General features: G+C 41.5%; 1 protein-coding gene across 2 annotated transcripts in view; it reads right to left on the bottom strand.

The window, feature by feature from the left end:
* Positions 1-27,710, bottom strand: part of LOC126277904 (WD repeat-containing protein 26) — a 146,247-nt gene that overhangs the window by 79,864 nt on the left and 38,673 nt on the right. The window contains exon 6 of one of the 2 annotated variants that reach the window (XM_049977461.1): positions 1,046-1,165. The exons of the other annotated variant lie outside the window; for it this stretch is intronic. Within the exon in view, the coding sequence (XP_049833418.1) occupies positions 1,046-1,165 (120 nt within the window). The remainder of the gene's footprint in view (positions 1-1,045; positions 1,166-27,710) is intronic. 2 annotated transcript variants of the gene reach the window in all.

The following is a 27,710-nucleotide window of genomic DNA, read 5'->3' as shown; positions in this document are numbered from 1 at the left end:
TCATTTTACTTCACATGAAGAAAACTACTGAATCCATACTTGCTGAAATAAAAGTACTTTTACTACTTAATTTCCACATTAAATCTCTCACCAGTAGCCAATGGAGATAGGTACTATCAACTAACAACATGAAAACAATGAAAACAATGCAAACAAAGCTCACTATGCATCAAACAAGTTATAATCATTAACCCCTTAACATACTGATTTTGTTTTCAAATTATGTTACAAAAACTGACATTTTTTTGAAAAACATACCATAATGAATGACATTACAAATAGAAATACAGAGATAGTTCTTAAAGCTCAAAATAATGAGTTAAAAATTTTGGAGACCACCAACAATAAAACCCCAAGTATACTCGTGCACTGTAATTTTAGCTAAAATATCCTGAAACTTGAAGTCATTTTTTAGTTTCTGTGCAGGTATGAAGTCTAACCATATATTTCACAAGTTTCCTGTGAACATAAATCTTGGAGGCGCTGACTGGAGCACAGTGACTGTATTTATCTCATACCACTGGTGATCACTTGTCACTCAACTGATGAATTGTCATCACTTTCGGCCTCTAATGAAGTAACATCACATTCTTCACTTTCTGATCTGCAAAATTCAAAGTCAAACTCAGGATCACTGTAGCCATCCTTTTTTTGAAAGCATTGCCTAATCAACATACAGGAGAGAGGCTGAAAGTGTGTGTTTTGTTGTCAAGTACCCAAAGCTGCACACAGCAAAGACGATATCTAGTGACAACCATTCCAACCAAATCACAGCAGCAGGGATACAAACGTACGACCAGATTCTCTCTAATGGCTGAACACTTAACTGTCAGTGCTGAAACGGGTATAAGTGGGGTTTTATTATTTTTTCTTTAAGGTCTGTTCTTAAGTTGCCTGAGTATGCTCGGGATTTTAAGTTCCTGTCAAAATAAGAAAAATGAGATATCGTGGTGTTTTATGTTAAGAGGTTAATAGTGTTAGTGACATTTCAGCAAGAATTATTGTCCCTTTGTTGCTATCATAAACAATAGCAAACATTACTTGCCTGGAACAATGGTGGTCAACAAGGAGCGAGACACCCGCAAGCCCTTCTTCTGTTAAGGTGTTGTGGTAGGGGCAACTATGCTTCTGGTGTTCCACTGCTTGGCACAGCAGCGTATGGAGTCTGCACACAACACAGCACACACTAATACTAAGATAGTGTACACAACACCAAGAGAAAAACTACCTGATTTGAATGTATCAGTGTATTTTCAGACAATGAGTTTTTAGCTGCTATTCAAGTGTTACAGTTATTATTATGAACTCAAGTGAATAGTACCAGAAACAACAATTAAAGATTTTTTTAAAGTGATGGCATCCCTGATAATTTAGATTCAGTAAATGTACTAGGGTAAGATATCCTAAAACTGATACACCCAGACCATGATGATATCTCTCAAAAATGTTCCTACTGTTTGTTATGCTGCAACCATTTAGGAATGATCAGCCATAATTTGCTTTTTCTTTAGAAACTTCACTTGGTAGGCAAAAAATAATTTTTAGGAACAGCACTTTCAGACTGAAAATAAATGTGCACACACCTCTAGAATACTGTCACACTTGTGCAAATACTGATTATATATCCACCAAATTTGTGTTACCTACACAATTTTCTGTGTTCTATCTGCTAAATAATTAATTATTCTCACATTTATTATATGATGCTAGCAGTCAATATAATCCTTTAAACATTATACGCTCCATTCCAAAATATGACATAGTCAATTCCCAAAAGTGATACACTGGTTGCCTACTGCCCAGCCACCAGTTACACAGGGGTGTACTGTGGGCTACCCTTCCCATACACCAGCAACATAACTGTGGGGAGACATCATCTCCAGCAGAAAACCCACAGCAGAAAAAGTAAAGCCTCCAAACTACAAAGAAGTAGGCCAAAAATCAGAAGAGCCAGAAAGCTACGGCTGTTACTAAAGTTGTGTTAAGTACATAAAAGAAGAAGCAAACTGGGTAGACTGATTCTGATCCCAACATCTCTTTGAAGAGTGATGGCAGCAAGAAATCCACACTAGATCCTATTACAATGAAAGATCCAGCACCTGTAGGTGTAGAAGATTATATCTTGGCTACATTTCAAGCAGGAAAGAGGAATCCATGCAGCTAAAGATATGTTTGTATCATACAAACAGTACTGAAAATGACCTGTTAGTTATGTCTCAACAGAAAATAACAAAATTATTTTTCATTTAAATAAAAAATACCTTTCCAACAATGGAAGGATGGACGATAACCTCTCCCCTAAATCCATTTCACCCCTCATCCCAAAGACAACCTGCGCACCCACTTTCTGGGGCTCCAAAATACCAACACACACAACAATCCTGGACACCCCATTGTAGCTGGTTATTAGGGCCCCAATGAAAGAATTTCAGCCCTCACTGACCACACGTTCAACCAACTGTCAAAAATCTAGCCTCTCAAATCAAAGATATCAACTGCTTCCTTCACAGGCTCTTCACAATCCGCACCCCTTCAGCACAGTTGATGCCACTTCCCTGTACAAAGATACTCCTCATGGTCCTGCCATTCTTGAACACTATCTCTACAAACATCCTTCAGATGCCAAAGTCATTGCCTCATTGCCCACACACCTTACTAACCCTCTTCTAACACAAAACTACTATTCCTTTGATGGAACAGTATACAAACAAATCTGCAACACAGTTACTGGCACTCACATGAAACCCTCCTGTGCCAACATGTGTAAGGCTCACATCTTCGTAGCCTCCCAAACCCCTCGTCTGGTGCAGTTTCACTGATAATATCTTCATGGTCTGGACTCGAGGCCAAGATACCCTTTCCTCATTCCTTCAAAACCTCCCATCCACTTCACGGGGTCCTGCTCAACCCACTGTGACACTTTCTTGGATGTTGACCTACTCTTCTCTGGTGGTTCCATCGACACCTCCGTCCACATTTAATCCCCCAGCAATACCTGTATTTCAACAGTTACCATCGCGTACCGCAGCAAAAAAATCCCTCCCATACAACCTGGTCACCTGGAGACAAGAACTCCACTGCCCTGTACACTGAAGGTCTCACAAAGGCCTTCACAGACAGGAACTATCCCTCAGACCTAGTTTACAAACATATTTCCTGTGCCATACCCCCCCCCCCCCCCCCCCCCCCACACACACACACACCCAATCCTACCACCAACTTCAAGAACCAGCTAAACAACTGAGCCACATCCTTTTATCATGGCTTTGATTATCTATCATCATCCCCTAAAGTGAAGGACATCATACCTAAGATACTTACCTCTCTTCCTAAAGTGGTGTCCTCTTCCCCACCCAACCTCCACAACATCCTATTCCATCCCCCTATGCTACTCCCAATACCAACCCCTCACCACAGGGATAATATTCCTGCAGTAGACCAGGTGCAATATCTGCACAATCCATCCACCCAACATCTCCTATTCCAGTCGTGTCACATACTTATCCTATCCCACCAGAGGTCGAGCCACCTCTGACAGCAGCCATGTCATATCCCAGCTCTGCTGAAATCACTGCACAGTTTTTATGTTGGTATGACTACCAACAAGCTGTCCACCAGGAAGAATGACCAATGGCAAACTATGGACAAGACTAAAGTGAACACCCTGTGGCACAACATGCAGCTGAACATAACATGCTTGATCTAAATCGCGGCTTCACAACCTAGGCCATCTGGATCCTCCCCTCCATCAGCAGTTTTTCTGAACTGTGGAAATGGAAGTTATCCTTACAACACATTCTCCACTTCAGAAATTATCCCAGACTCGAGCTATGGTAACCCACCAACCACACACCCTCCACCCAACAGTTTCTACCCCCCCCCCCCCCCCAATCCTACAGCCACCTCCCGATTTACATTCTCTCACACTCTGTCAACACACCTACCTGCATTTACTCCTCTCCTTTCCTGCTCCCCATTGCCCCACACCCCATTCCCCTGCCCTTACAACCTTCCGATACTGCACCTGAAAACTTTCTTCCTCCTACTCTTTAGTTGCACACTCTGGCAAGTAGCTCTATCTCCTCTCTCCCCACCCATAGTCTGCTAGCCCAACCCAGTCCCACTTCAAATCGCTTCTTGCATCCCATGCAAAAGTTGCATTTTGGATGGAAATTGAAGTCATAAGTGCACGAGATTAGCTTGTTTTTGTGAATGTGTGTTTTTTTTATTTTCTGAAGAGGATTTGGCTGAAATATCAATCTGTAACAGTCTTTTTGTTGTGCCTGTCTGCAGCTCAAAAGTTTCATCTCTATGGTGATTAGCAATCATTCTTTTTCATAATACTGTTAAAAAGACATTTCAGTTATTAATAAGACCAATTTGATAGAGGAATTGTCACGCGGAAAATGACAAACAAGAAATTTGTTTTGTGTTTAATAGCCCTGCTGAAGTTCATGAAAAAATATGAGAGAGTGATGATCTTTTGCGTATCTCTTACTTTTATGTTAGTGTCAATATAATAAGTATAATTGCAAGCAATTCCTATCCATTTCTACCCAACTAAACAGCATCAAAACTAGGAGAAAAACAAATAAAGAAATTTATGTAGTTCCACCGGCAGGTGTAGATTTCATGTCATTGTTGGTTTACATTGAACTGAATTTTAGACTACAAACACTAGAGTTACTCTATTTTCCATGTGAACTGTCAATATAGAACATTGTTAAAGCTGGCAGTTGTAAAACTTGCATGCTATCATCAGTTTACACAAAACAAAAATAAAAAAAAAAACTGTAAAAGAACACACTGTAAAATTGAGTATAATTTTTATAGAAGATAATTATGCAACACTCTCAAATACACATGAAGGAAGGTGTCCCCTACTCAAGTGAATAGCACAGAATAAAAATAATCAAAACAGCAGTCAGTAAAACTGACGTGACTGCCTACATTTCTCATATATAATTTAAAAGGGTAAGAATATAACCTATTACAAAATAGATGCTATGAGATATTAAACTATTACATTCATTATACACTTGAGGACAGATAATTGTAAAACAAGTTTGTCTTTCTTTTCATAACTGATAATTGCTCTTGTTCAGCTGATGCACTATTTTATACTCAATAATAATCTTTAGTCTCAAAGTGACTCACACTCACAAGTAACAGACTTGTGTTTAGCATCCATGTCTGCCTTGATGATACCAGTGATGTGTCACTAAAATTAAGCTCAATAGCTAGATTTACACTAGAGAATTCTTCACATGTGGTACCCCAATTTTTGTGAATGAGCAGATAATTTTAAAGATGGTGAATATACATTACATAATTCCAGAAAAAAAACTGAATTATCTGCATCCTAAATGCCAGAACTTTACTTCACAACAACAGTCATTAACACAAATAGAACACCAAGTTGTAATTTGTTTATTTTTATGAACAAACTGGAGGTTCTACTGACTAGGTTCAACTCATTAAACATTAAGACAGATGCTTTGTGATCATTTTTAACACTGATTCTCTGCCCATGAAAAAAAAACAAAAAAGGCCAGTATTGAGAGGGATGCTTTACCAAATATAACAAAAGTATTATGTCAGGTCCCCAAAAAATGCTTCCCAAAAAGATCAAGAGCAGATGCGAATTTCATCAACGATCAAATATATATCTCAGGAATAAACTATGTCTTCTTTAGAAATGAATTGTGCCTTGGATACTGTGACCATGAGGCAAAGTTAGTATTTTCATTTTTTCATTTATTTATGAGGTTCCACGGAACAATGCGAGCCAAAGCAGTGTGGTCATGAAACAAGTCAGTGGACAACTGACAAAATGCCAACAAAAATTTATAAACAAACAAACTAAAGAATAAATAAAACATGAAGAAAAAATTGTCTACTAGTATACAAATGAATAACACATTATAGTGAAAATTTCTCAATTGCTCCTATACAGAATAGGAGTGCTATAAGTAGGGTCTTGAAAATGTAGCATCTGCTTCTGGCAAAATTCGCTTTTTTTTTTATGATTAGACAAACAAATTTAAAAGGTTGTTACATTAAGTGAAGATGAAGCCTTAATGCTCTGCAGTAACTTTATGGTGATTGGGGAGCCTCTGAATGGAATGTTAGCTTTTGCAAAAACATAAAGTTTCTTTTCTGAAATGGTGTTTGGTTATTTTCCATTTTAGATTTACTTAGGTTTTGAACAAATAACTATTTCCGTCAAGCAGCAGCATTCTCCCGCTGGTGAACTGAGCACTTAGCTGATTTAAGGTGTTTCTCAACATTATTTTTCTTTTTGCATCCAATTCTATAATTACAAAATCCACAAAAAATTTTGACCTTTTGTGAGCATTCGTAGATATGCAACTCACACTTGAAAACACTACAAACAGAACTGAGAAAGCATTTAGCATAGATTAGCATAGATAACTCTTATTTACATGTTAGAGGTAAAATTTCTGTGCAATCAAAATACGTGGAAAGGTTTTCTATTTCGATCACTGTAGTGCTGACGCAGGCAGCCGTGAGGATAAACAAACAAATTACGACCGCCAGAGGGGAGAGGAGTGCTAGATGGAAGCAACTCCTGCCCCTGTCTCGCAGGGCAGCAGCCTTCACCCATGTTCTGAATTTCACCAAAAGCAGAACTGACACTGGGTAACAGGTATTACCAATCCCTTCTGAGATGGACATGAACATGTTTGTATAGGTGCACCACAACAAGGTCTTTAGTGCCCGCACAAAAAAGGACTGACACAATTGTCAGAAAAATACACAAAACAAGAAGATAAAACAGCATGTAAAATACAGGTAATGAAAGCTGGAAAACTATGTGCATATCCGCACAGAAACACAGAACAAAGTATTGCATCAGTAGTAAACCATTAACGACACAGGAAGAAAGTGGTATAAGGAGCTAAAATAATATAGGATGTCGACGTGGCTGGCTGACCACAAGAATAAAAAAATAAAAATAAATAAAAAAAGGGAGAATCCATCCACTCTGCAACACACCAAGACCTCCAGCCTAAAAGTTTAGGCCAGAGTCCAGACACATCACAAAACTTCAAAAACTTAGTCACACTCGCCTCATCATTAGCTAAAATAGAGTGCTAATCCCCAACAATATGTGTTTCCACCCTTGCATCACAATATAAAATGAATTCCGTTAAAATATAGCGGACACAGATGTACACACCATAAGCATCACAAAATGGGGGATCCTTTTGCCTTACTACACTCCTGGAAATGGAAAAAAGAACACATTGACACCGGTGTGTCAGACCCACCATACTTGCTCCGGACACTACGAGAGGGCTGTTCAAGCAATGATCACACGCACGGCACAGCGGACACACCAGGAACCGCGGATTTGGCCGTCGAATGGCGCTAGCTGCGCAGCATTTGTGCACCGCCGCCGTCAGTGTCAGCCAGTTATCCGTGGCATACGGAGCTCCATCGCAGTCTTTAACACTGGTAGCATGCCGCGACAGCGTGGACGTGAACCGTATGTGCAGCTGACGGACTTTGAGCGAGGGCGTATAGTGGGCATGCGGGAGGCCGGGTGGACGTACCGCCGAATTGCTCAACACGTGGAGCGTGAGGTCTCCACAGTACATCGATGTTTTCGCCAGTGGTCGGCGGAAGGTGCACGCGCCCGTCGACCTGGGACCGGACCGCAGCGACGCACGGATGCACACCAAGACCGTAGGATCCTACGCAGTGCCGCAGGGGACCGCACCGCCACTTCCCAGCAAATTAGGGACACTGTTGCTCCTGGGGTATCGGCGAGGACCATTCGCAACCGTCTCCATGAAGCTGGGCTACGGTCCCACACACCGTTAGGCCGTCTTCCGCTAACGCCCCAACATCGTGCAGCCCGCCTCCAGTGGTGTCGCGACAGGCGTGAATGGAGGGACGAATGGAGACGTGTCGTCTTCAGCGATGAGAGTCGCTTCTGCCTTGGTGCCAATGATGGTCGTATGCGTGTTTGGCGCCGTGCAGGTGAGCGCCACAATCAGGACTGCATACGACCGAGGCACACAGGGCCAACACCCGGCATCATGGTATGGGGAGCGATCTCCTACACTGGCCGTACACCTCTGGTGATCGTCGAGGGGACACTGAATAGTGCACGGTACATCCAAACCGTCATCGAACCCATCGTTCTACCATTCCTAGACCGGCAAGGGAACTTGCTGTTTCATCAGGACAATGCACGTCCGCATGTATCCCGTGCCACCCAACGTGCTCTAGAAGGTGTAAGTCAACTACCCTGGCCAGCAAGATCTCCGGATCTGTTCCCCATTGAGCATGTTTGGGACTGGATGAAGCGTCGTCTCACGCGGTCTGCACGTCCAGCACGAATGCTGGTCCAACTGAGGCGCCAGGTGGAAATGGCATGGCAAGCCGTTCCACAGGACTACATCCAGCATCTCTACGATGGTCTCCATGGGAGAATAGCAGCCTGCATTGGTGCGAAAGGTGGATATACACTGTACTAGTGCCGACATTGTGCATGCTCTGTTGCCTGTGTCTATGTGCCTGTGGTTCTGTCAGTGTGATCATGTGATGTATCTGACCCCAGGAATGTGTCAATAAAGTTTCCCCTTCCTGGGGCAATGAATTCACGGTGTTCTTATTTCAATTTCCAGGAGTGTAAAAAGCTATGCAGTACCCAATTCCCAGATGTGTGAGCGTGACTTCATTCCACCTGAGCAACTGGCACGAGGGACGCCAAGGCCGGGCTATTGACTTCACCAACTGCAGATTACTGGCCATTACCGCCAGCCATACCTCATCCCACAACTGCATGCACTTCCTGTGTGGTGCAGAAACAACAGCCTGCAAGGGAATGGGACACTGTGCTACATACTGTCCTTTGTAGGCCTCCTTGGCAGCCCAATCGGCCTGTTCATTTCCCCATATCCCTACATGACCTGGCACAAAGCAAATGACACTTGCTTACCCTGCCGTCGGAGCAAGTACAGTTGGTCATGTATCAGCTTGACCAATTCCTCAGCTGGGTACAGGTTCTGTAACGATTGTAAGGCACTAAGGGAATCGGAGAAAATGAGAAACAGTTTGCCCCGAATACAATGCATCTGCTCCAGAGCCTTCAGGATCGCATGGAGCTCTGCCGAGAAAATGGTATACTCATCAAGAAGGCAAATCCTGGTGACATGGTCAGGGAACACGGCAGAGCAGCAAAGGGAATTCCCTTACTTGGAGCCATCAGTGCACGGTATTGTGAAACTGTGATGGATATCTAAAAGGTTAAAAGACAGAGATTTAAATGTAAAGTCTGATGTATGAGCAGAAATTCGTCAAGTCTAAAATAAGTCTGGGCCTTCGGAGAAAGCAAGTTGGAAATCTGCTCCGACCGCAATGTAAAACATGAAGACCAGCCCCACACATCTCTCGAAGGCAATCCTGAGCATGAATCCCATTGGCCTCATTGCCTGTTGCCGGTAATGGAAAAGCCTTGCCAGTGGAAGCTGAGCAATGGTATGGTAAGTATGTGTGTGTGTATGGTGTGGAAAGTGTTTTACAGGCCTGACACACTGTAAAAAGCTGTCTGCACAGAGACTTGGTATGGGGCTTGTTCTGATGCCCCACTGGACAACTGAATCATTTCATGGTGCACCACGTCCAACATCTTTAAGAGTATCTCACAGACCCATACACCGTGCACTCATAATCGAGCCAAGATCACACAAATGCCTTGTAAAACTGGAGCACACAAGTCCTGTCTGCTCCCCATGTACTGTAACTAAGACATTTTAAAATAACTGAAGTCTTAAGTGACCATTTTTTCAGGTCCGTAAGATGTGGTAACCATGTAAGCTTAGAATCAAGAGGCATAGAAACCTCTTTGTGTCTTTAAAAGTAAGGACAGTGTCCCTCATCCCCAACTGGAGAAAGTTTAAAATGGAATGAGAACAGTTTAAAAAACACAAATACACTATGTGATCAAAAGTATCAGGACACCTGACTGAAAATGACTTACAAGTTCATGGCGCCTTCGTCAGTAATGTTGGAATTCAATATGGTGTTGCCCCCCCCCCCCCTTTAGCCTTGATGACAGCTTCCACTCTCACAAGCATATGTTCAGCTAGATGCTGGAAGGTTTCTTGGAGAATGGCAGCCCATTCTCGGTAGAGCGCTGCACTGAGAAGAGGTATCGATCTGGTGAGGCCTGGCACAAGTCAGCATTCCAAAACATCCCAAAGGTGTTCTATAAGATTCAAATCAGGTCTCTGTGAAGGTCAGTCCATTACAGGGATGTTATTGTCCTGTAACCACTCTGCCACAAGCTGTGCAATATGGACAGGTGCTCAATCATGTTAAAAGATGCAATCACCATCCCTGAATTGCTCTTCAACAGTGAGAAGCAAGAAGGTGCTTAAAACATCAATGTAGGTCTGTGCTCTGACACAAAACAACAAGGGGTTCAAGCCCCGTCCCTGAAAAACATGACCACATCATAACACCACCGCCTCCAAATTTTACTGTTGGCTCTACGCACGATGGCAAATGACATTCACTGGACATTCACCATACCCACACCGTGCCATCGGATTGGCACATTGTGGACCGTGATTCGTCACTTCACACAGCATTGTTCCACAGTTCAATTATCGAATGATTACGCTCCTTACACCAAGCAAGGCGTCGTTTGGCATTTTCCAGCATGATGCACAGCTTATTAGCAGCACCTTGACCACGAAATCCAAGTTTCCTCACCTCCTTCCTAACTGCCACAGTAATTGCAGTGGATCCTGATGTAGTTTGGAATTCCTGAGTGACGGTCTGGATAGATGTCTGCACAAGATCTTCAGCATGATACTTCCAAGAAATCTTTAATCTACCTCGAGTCCTAAGGATTTAAAATTGTTGAGATCACTGACTGTTACACCCACCACTACACAATAAAATTTTGCTTTTACAACAATGCCATATCAGAAACTGCACACATTGCATTTTGTTGCATTGAGCATTAAGAGCAGTCGAGTATTAATCTGATCTCTCAAAACTAAATGCTGATGTTAATGGCAACTTTATCAGCTAGATCATTTGCATCATGTTCTGCGTCTTCCACAATAACACTTGTGCCATCTGCAAAGAAAACCATTTTTGAATCTTCTGTCAGGTTTACTAGTAGATTACAACTTTCTGCTTCCTATTTGGCAAATATGAAGTGAATCATTGTTGATCTTTTTCCCTAAACTCATAATGTTCCAACTTATGTAAAGTATTGCATTGACCACATAATCAAATGCTTTTGTTCAGTCAAGGAAAACGTGACGGTCCTCAGCCTGTCATTTAGCCCTGTTAGTCACCATATAAAAAAGAATAACACTGCACTTCCTATGGATACGCCTCTCCTGAAACCAAACTGTAAGTGTAGCAGCAAATTACATTCACTGATATGCGCCACTGCTCTCTTATACAATGTGTTCTCAACAACTTTTGAAAAAAGTTGTGACAGCAAAGAAATTTGCTGGTAATTACCTACATTATGAAATGCATTTACAAATTAAAAATGTGACTGTACGACAGCTATATGATTTACTAGTAACATGTGAAAATTTGTGTCATTCTGGATTTCATGCTTTATGCCAGCAGTCGTCTTAACCACCTCAGCTATCCAAACGTGGCTCCAGGACTGACACAAACTTCCCTTATGTCCTAGTATCATATGTTACTAGTATAATCTATAGCCACTGCACAATTGTATTCATACTTTGTGAATGTATTTAATAATTTAATCGGCTGTCAATCATCAGAGAGTGTCTGTTCCTTTCCTTGTACGCCACAGTCATGGTAAATTTTTTGATTGTTACTGCCACACCTGTAATAATTTTTATCTTGTTCTTATACAATCCAGATTTCAGGGTTACGCCATTTTCAAGTACAAAAACTGGAATAAACAACAGAAGTGTAAATCACAAAAGCAAGAAACAGGGCAACCTTGAGAAATAATGGTATTTATACAGGAATTCTTTATCTTATTTATATTACAACAGACATCAAGATTGGTATGAAATAAAAGCCCATCTCATGTAAGCATATCTGGTCATACAGTCCAGATCTATCATTAGAAAAAGTGAGAACATCTCTAAAAAACCTAAATAAATTACTGACTTTAATTTCTGGACCTTATACCACAGTTATTATACGAAACAAGTATGCACCACGCTACTGTATCCGAACAACAACTGGAGTGCACATAGACAGAATGATCTTCCAAAGATCGCCTGAAGCACATCAGAGCCTGCAAAACACAATCTGTTGTGTGTTAAGCTACATTCACACTGAGGGATTTGTCACAGAAATTTGTGCCCAGCACATGTAGCCAATACAGTGTGGCACAAGTGGCAAGTTCCTGTGACATGTAACTGCAACATCAGAGCTAGAATTCCAAGAAATACTGTTCTGGCACATGTGCCTGTGTCCATGTGCTCACCGAAAACACAGGTTGTATACGTGGAAGAACCCTGGAGATACTAAAAGGTATCAGATAGATTATATAATGGTAAGACAGAGATTTAGGAACCAGGTTTTAAATTGTAAGACATTTCCAGGGGCAGATGTGGACTCTGACCACAATCTATTGGCTATGAACTGTAGATTAAAACTGAAGAAACTGCAAAAAGGTAGGAATTTAAGGAGATGGGACCTGGATAAACTGAAAGAACCAGAGGTTGTAGAAAGTTTCAGGGGGAGCATAAGGGAACATTTGACGAGAATGGGGGAAAGAAATACAGTAGAAGAAGAATGGGTAGCTTTGAGGAATGAAGTAGTGAAGGCAGCAGAGGATCAAGTAGGTAAAAAGACGAGGTCTAGTAGAAATCCTTGGGTAACAAAAGAAATATTGAATTTAATTGATGAAAGGAGAAAATATAAAAATGCAGTAAATGAAGCAGGCAAAAAGGAATACAAACGTCTCAAAAATGAGATTGACAGGAAGTGCAAAATGGCTAAGCAGGCATGGCTAGAGGACAAATGTAAGGATGTAGAGACTTATCTCACTAGGGGTAAGGTAGATACTGCCAGAGGAAAATTAAAGAGAACTTTGGAGAAAAGAGAACCACTTGTATGAATATCAAGAGCTCAGATGGAAACCCAGTTCTAAAGAAAAGAAGGGAAAGCAGAAAGGTGGAAGGAGTATATAGAGGATCTATACAGGGGCGAGGTACTTGAGGACAATATTTTGGAAATGGAAGAGGATGTGGATGATGATGAAATGGGAGATATGATACTGCGTGAAGAGTTTGACAGAGCACTGAACGACCTGAGTCAAAACAAAGCCCCGGGAGTAGACAACATTCCATTAGAACTACTGACAGCCTTGGGAGAGCCAGTCCTGACAAAACTCTACCCTCTGGTGAGCAAGATGTATGAGACGGTGAAATACCCTCAGACTTCAAGAAGAATATAATAATTCCAATCCCAAAGGAAGCAGGTGTTGACAGATGTGAAAATTACCTAACTATCAGTTTAATAAGCCACAGCTGCAAAATACTAACATGAATTCTTTACAGACGAATGTAAAAACTGGTAGAAGCCGACCTCGGGGAAGATCAATTTGGATTCCGTAGAAATGTTGGAACACGTGAGGCAATACTGACCCTACGACTTATCTTAGAAGCTAGATTAAGGAAGGGCAAACCTACATTTCTAGCATTTATAGACTTAAAGAATGCTTTTGACAATGTTGACTGGAATACTCTCTTTCAAATTCTGAAGATGGCAAGGGTAAAATACAGGGAGCAAAAGGCTATTTACAATTTGTACAGAAACCAGACGGCAGTTATAAGAGTCGAGGGGCATGAAAGGGAAGCAGTGTATGGGAAGGGAGTGAGAGAGGGTTGTAGTCTATCCCCGATGTTATTCAATTTGTATATTGAGCAAGCAATAAAAGAAACAAAAGAAAAGTTCGGAGTAGGTATTAAAATCCATGGAGAAGAAATAAAAAATTTGAGGTTCGCCGATGACACTGTAATTCTGTCAGAGACAGCAAAGGACTTGGAAGAGCAGTTGAACAGAATGGAGCGTGTCTTGAAAGGAGGATATAAGATGAACTTCAACAAAATCAAAACGAGGATAATCAAATGTAATTGAATTAAATGGAGTGATTCTGAAGGAATTCGATTAGGAAATGGGCACTTAAAACTATAAAGGAGTTTTGCTATTTGGGAAGCAAAATAACTGATGATGGTCGAAGTAGAGAGGATATAAAATGTAGACTGGCAATGGCAAGGAAAGCATTTCTGAGGAAGAGAAATTTGTTAACATCGAGTATAGATTTAAGTGTCAGGAAGTCGTTTCTGAAAGTATTTGTATGGAGTGTAGCCACGTATGGAAGTGAAACATGGACGGTAAATAGTTTGGACAAGAAGAGAATAGAAGCTATCGAAATGTGGTGCTACAGAAGAATGCTGAAAATTAGATGGGTAGATCACATAACTAATGAGGAAGTATTGAATAGGATTTTGGGGAGAAGAGAAGTTTGTGGCACAACTTGACTAGGAGAAAGGATCGGCTAGTAGGACATATTCTGGGGCATCAAGGGATCACCCATTTAGTATTGGAGGGCAGCCTGGAGGGTAAAAATCGTAGAGGGAGACCACGAGATGAATACACTAAACAGATTCAGAAGGATGTAGGTTGCAGTAGGTACTGGGAGATGAAGGAGCATGCACAGGATAGAGCAGCACGGAGAGCTGCATCAAATCAGTCTCAGGACTGAAGACCACAACAACAACACAAGTGCAGTTCATGGGCTGACTCATCCTACAGCTTGGGGATTTGTACAAGGAGGTTACAATTGTTGTTTACATTCAATGTGCTAGCAGTTCTTTTGGTAGCAGTTTGCGAAGATGGAGTGGTCAAAAAATAATACCACAAAATTGAAGAATTTCACTAAAGGTGTTCATTGTGGGATCCCACATTCCACAATTATAAAAACTGCAACACGGAATGGGATGCAGTTCACCAGGTAGCATGTTTATTCAGTGCTTCTGAGAAAGAACTGGACAGCAAACTACATAACCTGAGGTCACAATTCCTCCATGAATTCAATAAACGAGCTTCGTCGAAGATGTGTAATTTCTAAATGGTATGTCTATGAATTGTTGCTCTTCCTGAAGGATATAAACAAACCAAGAATGAGTTCATTCACGTTTGAGGTAAGTTTAAGCATATTTATTTTACATGATTTTTAACGCAAATATTTATTTACATAACAATAAAAAATGTAAATTTGTTGTTTATAGTTGTGCATGAAAAAGAAAAGATTTTCTATGAACTTGATAATTATCACTGAACTATCCTTGATACTAAACACACAAATACTGCCTCTCCACTTTTCATCAGTAACAAAATATGCTGCAAATTCACTTCTCATTTGGTTAGCATCTTTGGCAGTACTTCTGCCAATTCTTGATAGTGATGGAAATGTTGGATGGTCTCTCCATCTTCCAGGTTCTCAGTCCCTCTTTCTATGTTTTCAGAATCAAAACTGCCAGGCAGTGAATAAATTAGGCAAGTTTCTCAATTTTTTTCTTAGGAAATTGTGAAAGGAAACACAGCATAAAGTCACAATAGTTGCCTTATGCGGATCAAGGTGAATTTGTTTTCGTAGAACACGAAAAACAAATGACAGTATGCCAGGCATTTTCAACAATTCATCGGGCTCTACTAAGCCTGTAATTAAATAATCTTTCTTTGCTGCCTTTGTAATGACTACATGAGAAGGGTTACATGGCATGTCCTTGAAGTGCAAAGACGTTGTCAGCAACAATTACATAGGGGGTGGGCACATCTCTTCCACACGGAGGTTCCGGTTCTGGTGTGTGTGTGCAACTCGTCTGCTTGAAGGACTTTGTTGAAGGTTGTGTGATTCAACACACCTCCATATGAAATACATCCTTTCACTCCCACATCTGCATATAGAAACTGGTAATCTGCATCCATTAATGTCACTAACATGGTGCTGAAAGTGTCTTTATAGTTGTAATATGCGCTTTCAACATGAGCAGGATTAACAGTTTGCACATGTTTTCCATCTAAAGCCCCTATGCAAAGAGGAAAGTTCCAGAAAACCTCAAATTCTTGTGCAATTTCCTCCCATTGTGCTTCAGAGTTCAGTACCTGAAAAAGGATTTAAAAAATCTGAAGGAAGTTTCCCCCCCTTTTTTTAGTGTATATTGAAAGAGAGATGCGAAGAGCCGTCAACATCACTGGAAGATGGACAAAGTACTTCAAATACTAATTCGGAGCCTTCTACCAATCCTCCACAAAAGAAGACTAAAGTAACATCACACATTCGAAGTTTTGAAACATACTAGTAAATAAATGAAATGAAATGATTGTATGGCATTGTTGGCCAGGAGACCCCATGCGGGGAAGTTTGACCGCTGTATTGCAACTCCTTTTTAGTTGACACCACTTCGGCAACTTGCGAGTCAATGATGATGAAGAACACACAACACCCAGTTATCATGAGGCAGAGAATACATTCTCAGGGAAAAGGAGGACACTTTCAGGTTGTTTTAGAACTACGTAGAATGTGAATTTCAATAAATTCCCAAAAAAGTCTTGCTATTCTAAAAACAAGGATCAAAGACTTAATTTTTGCTGCTAAAACTGAGGAGCTTGATGAATTTGAAAGTGAGTCTTCAAGTACAGTGACTGAATTAAACTTTCATTAGGTTAGGTTTGTCGTGTTTTGTTTCAGGGTGCCCATGTCAGAACCGTAGAACATGAAAAGAAAAAGGAGTTAAAAGTCACTACACATTAAGCCCAACTGACGAAACGAAAGACATGTTAAGCCCAACTGACGAAACGAAAGACACGTTAAGCCCAATTGATGAAAGGAAAGACAGCTAACAACAGGAACTTGGCGAAAGGTCCATAAAATACAACACAGACAAATGGAGGCCCTGAAATAAAGATTAAATGTCCTTCGCCACATTGCTACGATGGATAAAAAAGTAAAATGGGTTTGACAGCTTGTGCATCATTCACTAAAACGGCCAATAATTCATACAGCAAACATGAATGAGAACATAAGTTGTTAATAAAAGACATTCCATCAGGAAGTGGAGAAGTGTCAAAAGTTGAAGACAATGGGCACAAAGATGTGGGGAAGCACCATTTAACAAATGGTGATGACTAACAAGGCAACGCCCAACATGCAACCTAACTAAAATGATCTCCTCACAGTGAGAGGGCTGAAAGGTGGTCATCCAAGCCGCTGGGACAGGCCTAAGTCCCAGAGCTCGTTCCCATGACGGGTGGACCATTGATCATGCCAAAGTGACACCACCTGCTGACAGATGGCAACCCACAGATCATCAGAGAGAATGGAAGAACTAGTGGGCCTAGTCAGCGACATAAGTGGCCTCTTTTCCATCATTACGAAGTGAGCAGGAACCCACATAAACATCACAGTAGCTCCATCAAGAGTGAGCAAGTGACAGCTTTCCTGGAACCATTCCACTAAGGGATGGCATACAGCACACACTGGCTCTGAAGGGCACAGAGAGTGTCGGAGCAGACGACAACTGAAACGCCTGTCTCTAGATGTACTGTGTGGCCTGATACAGGACAAAGAGTCCTGCTGTAAATACTGAGCAATGTTCTGCAAGCCGATACTGAAAATTGTCAGTATTAATGACAAAGGCACACCAAACACCACACTCAGTCCGAGAGCTATCAGTCTATATAAAGGTACTATTGCGAAGTTCCATGCGGAGGTCACGAAACTTGTGGTGATAGAGCGAGGCTGTAGTAGTGTCCTCACAAAGCGAATGAAGCTCAAGGTGAACATGGGCCGCTGCACAAAGCCAAAGCGGTCAAATGTTCACAGCTATCAGGAAAGTGGCAGGCAACGTGAAGTTAAGCTGCCGGAGCAAGCGCCGACAGCATATTCCAAGAGGTAACAGAGAAGAGGGACACACCCCATACTGGCTATCAAAGGACTCATCGAAGAATGAGGCATAGTATGGGTGCAAGGCATGGCAAATAAATGGCATACGTATCCGCTGAGAAGAAAGTCATGGCGGTACAACAACGACAGTTCGGCAGCTTCTGCATATGGAAACTCAACCGGGCTAGTGTACAAGGCACCAGTGGCCAAACAGATGCCACGATGGTGGATGGTATTGAGATGGCATAAGAGGAAAGAATGTGTAGATGCATAAACACTCCTAATCTAATTTCACACAGACAAGGGGCCAGTACAACAGAGGAGGGTGGTCCAATCCACTCCCCAGGAAGTACTGCTGATGACACGTAGGACACTAAGGGACCATGTACAGTGGGCAGCCAGGTAAACCCTAAGGAAGAATCATGAAAGTTTCCTATCGAGCATGAGCCCCAGGAATTTCGTACTTTCAATGAATGGAAGAGCAACAGGCCAAGGATGTAAATACAATGGAAGAAACCAACTGCACTACCAGGAATTCATACAAATGGTTTTGTCAGTGGAAAAGCGAAAGCCATTGTCGATGCTCCACAAGTAAAGACAATTGAGACATTGCTGGAGGCATCACTCAAGGAGACAAGTCTGTGGAGAACTGCAATAGGTCACAAAATTGTCAACGAAAAGGGAGCCAGAGATGCCCAGTGAGAGACAGGCCATAATAAGATGAACGATGATAGCAAAGAGGACAACACTCAGGATAGAACCCTGAGACACACTGTTTTCCTGGATAAAGGTGTCCGAAAAGGCAGAACCCACACATACCTTGAAAACTCGGTCTTTTTAAAAACTCCTGAAGGAAATGAGGCATGCCACAGAAACCCCACTTGTAGAGTACAGAGGATACCAATCCTTCAGTAGGTGTCGCAGGCTTCTCCAAATCAAAAAACAGCCACAATCAGTATTTCCACAGAAAACCATTCATGACATGGGCTGCTAAAGTGATGACATGTTCAACTACAGAACGACGTGCTCGAAATCCACATTGCGCAGTGGTTAGTAAATTGAGAGACTCAAGCCATCTTACCAGCCTGGCACAAGTCATACATTCTACCACACAACAAACAAAGCTGGTGAGAGTAATAGGCTGATAAGGAAGGTCTTTATCCTTACCAGGCTCCGATATGGGTATGACACTGGCTTCATACCAGCATCTGGGAAACATGCCCTCTGCCCAGATGCAATTGTATGTATGAAGGGGAAAGTGCTTACCCACAAAAGAAAGGTTTTGCGACATTTGAATGTGAATATTGTATGGCATGGCGGTGGAGGATCAGGATGAAATGTAAAGTAAAAGTGTCTTTGATGCACTCACACTTCTGAGAACAGAAGGGTATTACCTGAGCCTCTTCCAGTCATTTACGACGGAGGAAGGCTGTGTGATAGTGGGTGGAGCTCAAAATCTCCACACGAAACTGGCCTAAGGTGTTGGAGATAGCAATACGGACTACTACGAGATCATCTGCTATGGTCATGCCGGAAATTGGGGAATTGACCCTGGTCCTAGAGTGCTGTCGGAAGTTGGTCCATGTGATGGAAGAAGGAGTGGAACTATTCAAAGAACTAGTAAAGGAAATCCAGCCAACTTTTTTTCTATCCCAAAGAATGTGACAACACTGTGCATGCAACTGTTTACAACAAATGCAGTTTGCCACTGTAAGATGATGCAGAGAACATGTATCTGTGAGCGAATTGTGTTACGGCACACCTCAGTCCACCATAGGACCGGGACATGGTACGGTGAAGAGGAAGTGCAAGGAATGGAACATTTTGCGGCGTTAAGGATAGCATTTGTAAGATATTCTACCTGGTCATCACAACTGGGACAATTTAGTTCGTCAAAGGTCGCCGGAGAGGAATTAAGCCTCCAATCAGCCTTAGAAAGCTGCTTTTTGGGTGTGTGTGTGTGTGTGTGTGTGTGTGTGTGTGTGTGTGTGTGTGTAGGTGAGGTAGGAGTCAGCAAATGGATAGTACTTGGGAAATGGTTGCTTGAATATGTGTCAGAGAGAATGAAACAATGGAGACGATGGGCAAGCTGGACAATGCAGTAGAAGAGGTGCAAATGGGAAAAGGTGTGCATGGTGTCTGACAGGAACGTGGATGCTCCCATGTTAAGGCAGATAACAATAAGTTGATAGAGAAAATCAGCCACAAGGGCACCTCTCGGACAGGTTCTGGGAGAACCACAAAGGAGATGGTGCACATTAAAGTCGCCAAGCAGCAGAAAGGGGTGATAGAGTTGCCCAATAAGATGGAGGAAGTTAGAACCTGGCGACACTGAATGACAGAGGGATGTAACCGGTACAATGGGAAAACGTCAAGTGAGGAAGGAAAACATGGATTGCAATAGCTTGAAGCCGGGTAGTCAGGGAGATGGGTTTGCTATGAACGTCATCCTGGATGAGTAGCATGACTTTCTGATGAGATGGGGGAAGATCAAAGCAGACTAGGAAGAAATGCGAGAGCCCAAAGCGGTCGTAAGGACGCAATTTTGTTTCCTGGAGGCAGAGAAGAAGTGTATGCTGTGATTCCAACAGCAGCTATAAGTCCACTTTGTTGGATCAAAGGCTGTGAACCTTCCATTAGAGGACAGTCATGGCAAGGAAAGGAAAGGAGGAAAAACATGAAGGGGTGTCACCTCAGTGGCTGCTGAGTACCAGCCTTCACAGATTAACTTCTACAGGGTGCCATGGCCGAAAGATCCTGCTCCACGACATCTACAAAGGCATTGGCATTCTCCTTCTGTCGCTCTACGAAGTCCACGGGAGGAAAAAAAACCACACACACCACCGGTGACAGAGGTTGGCCAGACAAGGGTGTCACATGGTAACACTGTCAAAGGTGACCTCTGAGTTGGCCAAGGAGAAGACTATTTGCCTTTGTTTGATTTCTTGGAGCCTTTCTGGTTGGCAAAGGAAGACTCAAATGTTTGTTGGCTGAAGGGATGTAAGAAGTCCACATGGAAGTATTCCTCCTGTCCTTTCTGGGCAGCCAGTTGTATATCAGGTGACTTTGCCCCATGACGCAGAAGTTTGGTGGCCTGTTGCAAAGCTGGAGAAGGTGATAGAGATGCTATCATGATACTGGGCGATTTTACAACCACGGTGCTGAATTTGAGGTTGTATGTCTAAGTGGCCATGTCCTTCATAGAGTGAGATGTAGCAAGAACAGGAGTGTAAGTGACGGAAGTAGAACGCAGGGTTTCCGACTAGCCCACGACACAAGAGCGACTGGGAAGGGCACTTTTTCCTTCGCCCAGATCTCGTGGACAGCCCACTCACTGAGATACACTGGACAATCTTGGGAGGAGGCCACATAATTGATACAGTGGGGAGAAGGTGGCTCACACTCGTGAGCATCTCTACCACAGGTTACAGATTTGGCCAGCTGTCGACAGGACATTCAAGTGTGGTTGTAACGATGACACTGGTAGCAGCGTGTTGGGTTCGGATGTACGGTCAGAGTGTGATAACTTCATACACTGCTTTGTTCATTGATGGAAGCATCACTCTATCAAAAGTGAGAAAAAAAGTGAGTGGGGCACTAAGGATGCATCTATCTTTTCCATTGCCCAATGGCACCCTGATCAGAGAAGTAAATTTGGATTTCTGCCTCAGTCAGACCATCAAGCAGCCTCTTGTAAATAAGACCATTGGAAGACTTCAGCGCTCAATAGGCCTCGAAACGAACAGGATAGCCATAAAGGTGCGAAGCTGTAAGCAGTTGTTGTGCTTGAGAATCAAAAGTTTTCTCCAAAAGCAAAGTGCCATTATGCAAACGAGAGCAGGATTTCACAGGGCCGGCAATTGTCTCATCACATTTCCAGCTAATAAATGGATTTATCATAGCAAAGGACTGACCGTCTTCAGTATGTGAAACCACAACGAACTGTGGTGTAGCTGGTCTTTGAATAGCTAGCCTCATTCCATTTATGATTAGTTGACATTGACTGTGAAGATTATGATGGGCTCACTGCGAGAAAATCCATGATGACTTCCAGCATCTCCAATGATGCACTCCTTCCAACTGGGGGAATATCCACCTTAGATGACTGTTCACACCTCAGGTCACACCTCCAAAACACCTTACAGAGGGGCCGTTTGGCAACTTGGGAAGATAGCAGCTCAGGCAAACACCCCTCCCTGGGCCTGGCCTATACAAGGGGATACATGCGAACCTTATCTGTTGACCTGGGGCTAAGAATTATGCTTTACCCAGTCTCCTGTTATGTCTCAGAGGAGTCCACAGGGAGGAAGAAGAAAAAGGGGGACCTAAAATGCCGAAGCAGAGGAAAGGTACGAGAAGGGTACTGAAGAAAGGAAAAGGGAACAAAAACCAACGGAGAGACTCTTTGGTATCAGCTACTGAAAATGCAGAACACATTTCCCAAAACATCCCAGATATGTTCCCCAAGGGAGGGGGAAAAGAATAGCAAGAGGATAGACATGCAGCATGGAAGGGAAAAGATGCTGCGACGGCTGGGGCGCCATGGTAGCCAAGCACTAACCCGGCAAAGAGCAGCAAGCCCCCTGGGGTGACTAATTAAAGACAGTCAGAAAATTTTTATATTTTAACAGAGGATACCAATGTTATGTAATGCACGGTATAGCACTTTAAATAAAAAATAAAAAAAAAAAAAAAAAAAAAAAAAAAAAAAAAAAAGATCAATAAAGATACAGTTCCTATAGTCTCTCAACTTTTGGTATTATTTCACTGATTTTAGATTTGGAAATCCTACACATATGCTCCAAAGAGCTGTACGTGTCTCCAGTAGCTAAAAAGTGTAATGTAATGGCAAGTTGTTCAGCAGGGCTTACAGCTTCTCAAAAATTTGTATCCTTCGATGTGTAGTATTGTGCTGTCATATGTAGTAAAACTTCGAAGTCCGTCATTGACATACTAACAAAATGTTTGAAACTGTGTGTGTCTTGAACCTTTACCTCACTCATCACTAAACTGTAAGCTCCATGACTACACCATTTGCTGAGAAACTTATGCATCCACCAGCTATGTTCCTTTCTGCTTTTATTCTCTCTTTTCACAATTATACTCACAGCACTAACACAAATAAATAGAAGTTCTGCTTCGGACACCATGCTCTGTGAAACTGATAGGCTACATGTTGCCAGTGAGAACACTCACAACGGCTACATGTGCCATGTGCCAGGCACATGTCCTTGAACTAAGTCAGATGTACATGTACCAAGATACTTGCACAAATCTCCACCAGAAATCCACGAGTGTGAACATAGGTTTAGGGAACAAGGTGGCTGAAATGTTTATTTTGCATGATAAATACATTATCCTTGTATACATTGGTACACAACAGTATATGCAGTACGACTCGCAAGACCAGTATTACAGTTCACATGTAAACATCATGAAGCGTCTTATCATAATATATTTGTGACAAACATGTTGTTTCTATCTTGAAATAAAGTTATTGATAATATAATATAAATGGAGAGGTAAAAAATCTACTCGCCAGGCAGCAGCAGGGGAAAACACACACACACACACACACACACACACACACACACACAAACAAAGGATTTAACTTTTACAAGCTTTCAGAGCCAGTGGCTCCTTCTCCTGGCAGAAGAGTTGAAGGGGAAGAAAGAGGAGTGAAGGAAAAAGACTGGAGAGATTTAGGGAAAGGGATGGTGTTCAGAAAAGTCACTGAGAATTCCGGTTCAGGGGAGACTTACCGTACGGGCTGAAAAGGAAAGACTGATTGCTGGGTAGTGCACCAGGCAAGATTTGAAAACCCAAGAGCTTAAAGGTGGAAAAAGCATAATAGACAAGACAGAAATTACTACCAAAACATCGTGCGTGAGCTGATAAGAGGAGGAGGAGGAGGAGGAGGAGGAGATTAGTGTTTAACGTCCCGTCAACAACGAGGTCATTAGAGACGGAGCGCAAGCTCGGGTGAGGGAAGGAAATCGGCCACGCCCTTTCAAAGGAACCATCCCGGCATTTGCCTGAAGTGATTTAGGGAAATCACGGAAAACCTAAATCAGGATGGCCGGAGACGGGATTGAACCGTCGTCCTCCCAAATGCGAGTCCAGTGTGCTAATCAGAGCTGATAAGAGTGAAAAGCTAAGTGCATTGAATGTAACAGAGGTGGGAGCGGGGTGGTGGCAAAAAATAGACAATTCAAAAAATGAAATATGCAGAAAACTAACATGGAGTGAGGAAAGGAGTAGTTGCTGTGAATAAAAGCTGAGATGAAAGGAATTACTGTAAATTAAGGCCAGGTGGGTGGCGAGAACCAAGGACATATTGTAGTGCTAGTTCCCACCTGCGGAGTTCTGAGACACTAATACCTGGAGCTGTGGTGAAACAGGCACCAAGGTCATGGCTGTCATGTAGTACAGCATGATCTTCAACAGGATATTGGGAGTTGTGTGTATACACCCTCCGCCTATGCCCATTCACCCTGACTGATAACTGGGTGATAGTCATGCCGATGTAAAAGGTCGAGCGGTTAATTAGGTAAAGCAAGGTGCACTATATAGGCAAGTAGTAGTATGTATCATTACAAATTGCAACAGCACTCCCAAATGCTCCCTAAATTTCCTCACGCCAGCACAATCATCCAGGAAGGCCCAAGATGCAATGGAGACAAAATAGTAGGGAGGGGGAAGAAATGTGGATGCAGTTGTGTAGAGAAACACATGTAGACGAAGATGCATATATTTCTAATGGTTACTTAAATGTGTCTTTAAAATGTGATTATGTTCTCCAATACTTTTATAAATACTTGAATAACGCACACATTTATAATAGTTACTTAAAGTATTTGGGTATGTAAATGTGTTTCAAATATTTTGTGAATATTTGTTTACCTCTCCAACCTCCCCCCCTTCCCCCTATCTAGCTCTTTTCCAGCTACAGCTTCGATCATTCCAATCCACCCTCCATCAACGCCCCCCCCCCCCCCTCCAAAAAATCTTTCAATTATTTCACATTTATTTTCTATATTTATAGATACAAAACAAAATCGACAGAAAGTATTTAGTATTGCTACATCATATAGCTTCCCTCATATGTCACTTATTTAAAGAATAACATACTGATTTAACCACTGAATTTAAAGCTATTGTTAACCCTCAAGCAGGTGACATAACACCAGCACGCACGCGGTGTACTTTGTGCATATGTGAAGAATAGCTGTCTTTATGTTACCAAGGTAAAGATGTATGAGCAAAATCACTGTTTAATCTTAGTTTAATTAAACAATGGTAAAATAAATTGCATAATATGAGCTAAAACCCTGTTTAACCAAACAATAATGAAATAAACTTTCATTGTGTCACTCTGTAGCCACAAGCAGGTGACACCTCACAGTAACAACCCATTTGAAGCATTAAACAGCGCTGCTGCAGCACAACCCAGCTAATCGCTTATCTCACTGCTAATAATCTCATGGATAACTGCCTTATTGTGGGATTGTGCTGCTAGCTCATAATCTGCGTCACTTTCTTGCATGTAATATAAATTTTTTTGTCACCTAGCTCACTGCTCGTTTTATATTACTGCTGCTCACTTGGACATATGACAACACAATTTAGCTGAAGCAATAATGAGGGAATAAGTATGGGCTTGGAATTGTGAAACAACAATGGAATGGTGCAAAACAGTTTTATTTGTGGTTGATGCACTATACTTACATGTGAACTGTAGTAGTGAGCCTCCATGTCATATACTGTTAACACTTACGTATCAATGTATGCAAAGATAATGTATTTATCACACAAAATAAATATTTCAGCCAACTTGTTCCCTAAGATACACACACATGCTGACTGTGTTGTGCACTGTGTGATGTTTCTCAGGTGATCTTTGGAAGATTATTTCGTCCATGTCCATTCCAGTTGTTGTCCAGAAGTAACAGTGTGACACATATCTGCTCATTGTATAGCAGTTTCATGTAACAGCTCTGCTATAGGGTCCAGAAACTAAAGTGAGTAATTTATTTCTGCATTTTAGAGATGTTCTCACTTTTCCTAATGACAGATCTGGTCTGTACGACCAGATACACTTTTTTTTTTGGCAAGGAGTTTTGTTTCATACCAGTCTGATGTCTGTTGAGTAAGATAAAGAATTGCAGTATGTATACATTATTTTCATGGCTGCCCTGTTTTTTGGTTCTGTAATTTGTACTTCTAACATTTTTTTACAGTTTTTGTACTCGAAAAAGACCTAAGCCTGAAATCTGGACTGTGTAACAATAAAATTTGTTAAAGTCAAATGGCGGCGCATCACTAAAAAAAAATGTACAGACACTTAAAATACAGAGGCTACAACACTGTGTTTCATGCCAAAGCAAGGCAATATGATGAGCAAAACAATGTCTCTCTCTGTGTGGGAATCATGCGATTTCCATGTGAGCAGAATAGGAAGTAGACACTTGGACGTATGGAAGTATAGTTTGAGTCCCAGCCCCGCACAAATTTTCATATGTCACTTGTAAATCATACATCCACTGTACAATTGTATTCACAAGTTGTGAATGCATTTCATAATTTAATAATGCTGTGAATAATCTGCAGTGTGTGCTCCTTTGGACATGTACACATTCATCCAACTATGAAGGCACCGTAAGATACATATACTACCCTACTGTATCTACATTATATCCGTCCTTCAAACACTGGAAAATACAAGATGGAATGTAACAATATTATCTCTTTCTTCCTGTAGTAAAGTTATGCACAGAGATATCAACAAGCAAGAACAAAAGAGGGAAAACATTTTCTTTGAGAAAATACTAAAAGCACGTAAATGTGTTTCCAAAATATCTTCCTTTACTACCTTAATACAGTTCTCTATTTCAAAGCAAAATATTAGTTTTTTAAAAAGAGGGTGGCAGGTAACAAAAGCATCAAAACTTCCTCTGAGAGAAACAAATCTCTGCAATATTGTTGTAAAAGATATAGTTTCCCAATAATTTGATGACTACTCCAAAATCTTAGCAAAAGATATACAGTATGATGAACAAGTAAGCAAGTATTATGTACAAAGATAATCTGAAAACAAAATGGTACCCATATGGAATGTTATCAAAAGAGAAACTTCTAGTGCACTGCTAAAAAAGAATATACAATGATGTTTATCATCAGATGCAGTCAATGTCAATGTGACAGACCCTAAATTAGTTGTGAAAAATGCAGTACTTCATATCATTAACTGAAGAAATCATTAAAGTACATTTTAAAGAATCACAAACATTCTCCTCCAGAAAATAAATGGCAACAGGTCACTGCATGTATGTGTGCAAAACAAACCATAATGAAATTATGGTTTAAAATAAAAGATTTAAGTAATAAAATCTGAAGAGGTATTGATGAAAGAGCAGACTTCATATTAAAAGCATGTGTTCAGCACATAGCAATGCCATTGTCAAATATTTCCAACATGTCACTATAAACACATTTTTTCTGAAAGTTCTCAAAACAGAAAAAATTTCACCATTACTGAAGAAAGGTTCAACCTGATATAGTTCAAGAAAGGTTCAACTGGATAGAGTGCTCAACTACAGACCTGTTCCACAGTTTTTTTTCCCCAAATGTGCTACAAAATCTTTTCCATGACAGACATCGTTGAATAGTCTGGCTGCTGGAAATCTAAGTCTACCCGCTCAGCAATCTGAGTTTTTAAATCTTGAATTAAACTTCCTCAGCATGGTGTCACTGCAGGAATTTTTAT

The sequence above is a fragment of the Schistocerca gregaria genome, chromosome 6 (genome assembly GCF_023897955.1).
Source record: "Schistocerca gregaria isolate iqSchGreg1 chromosome 6, iqSchGreg1.2, whole genome shotgun sequence".
Taxonomy (NCBI): Eukaryota; Metazoa; Arthropoda; class Insecta; order Orthoptera; family Acrididae; genus Schistocerca; species Schistocerca gregaria.
The sequence above is the reverse complement of the archived record's forward strand: the minus strand, read 5'-3'. Positions and strand labels throughout refer to the sequence as shown.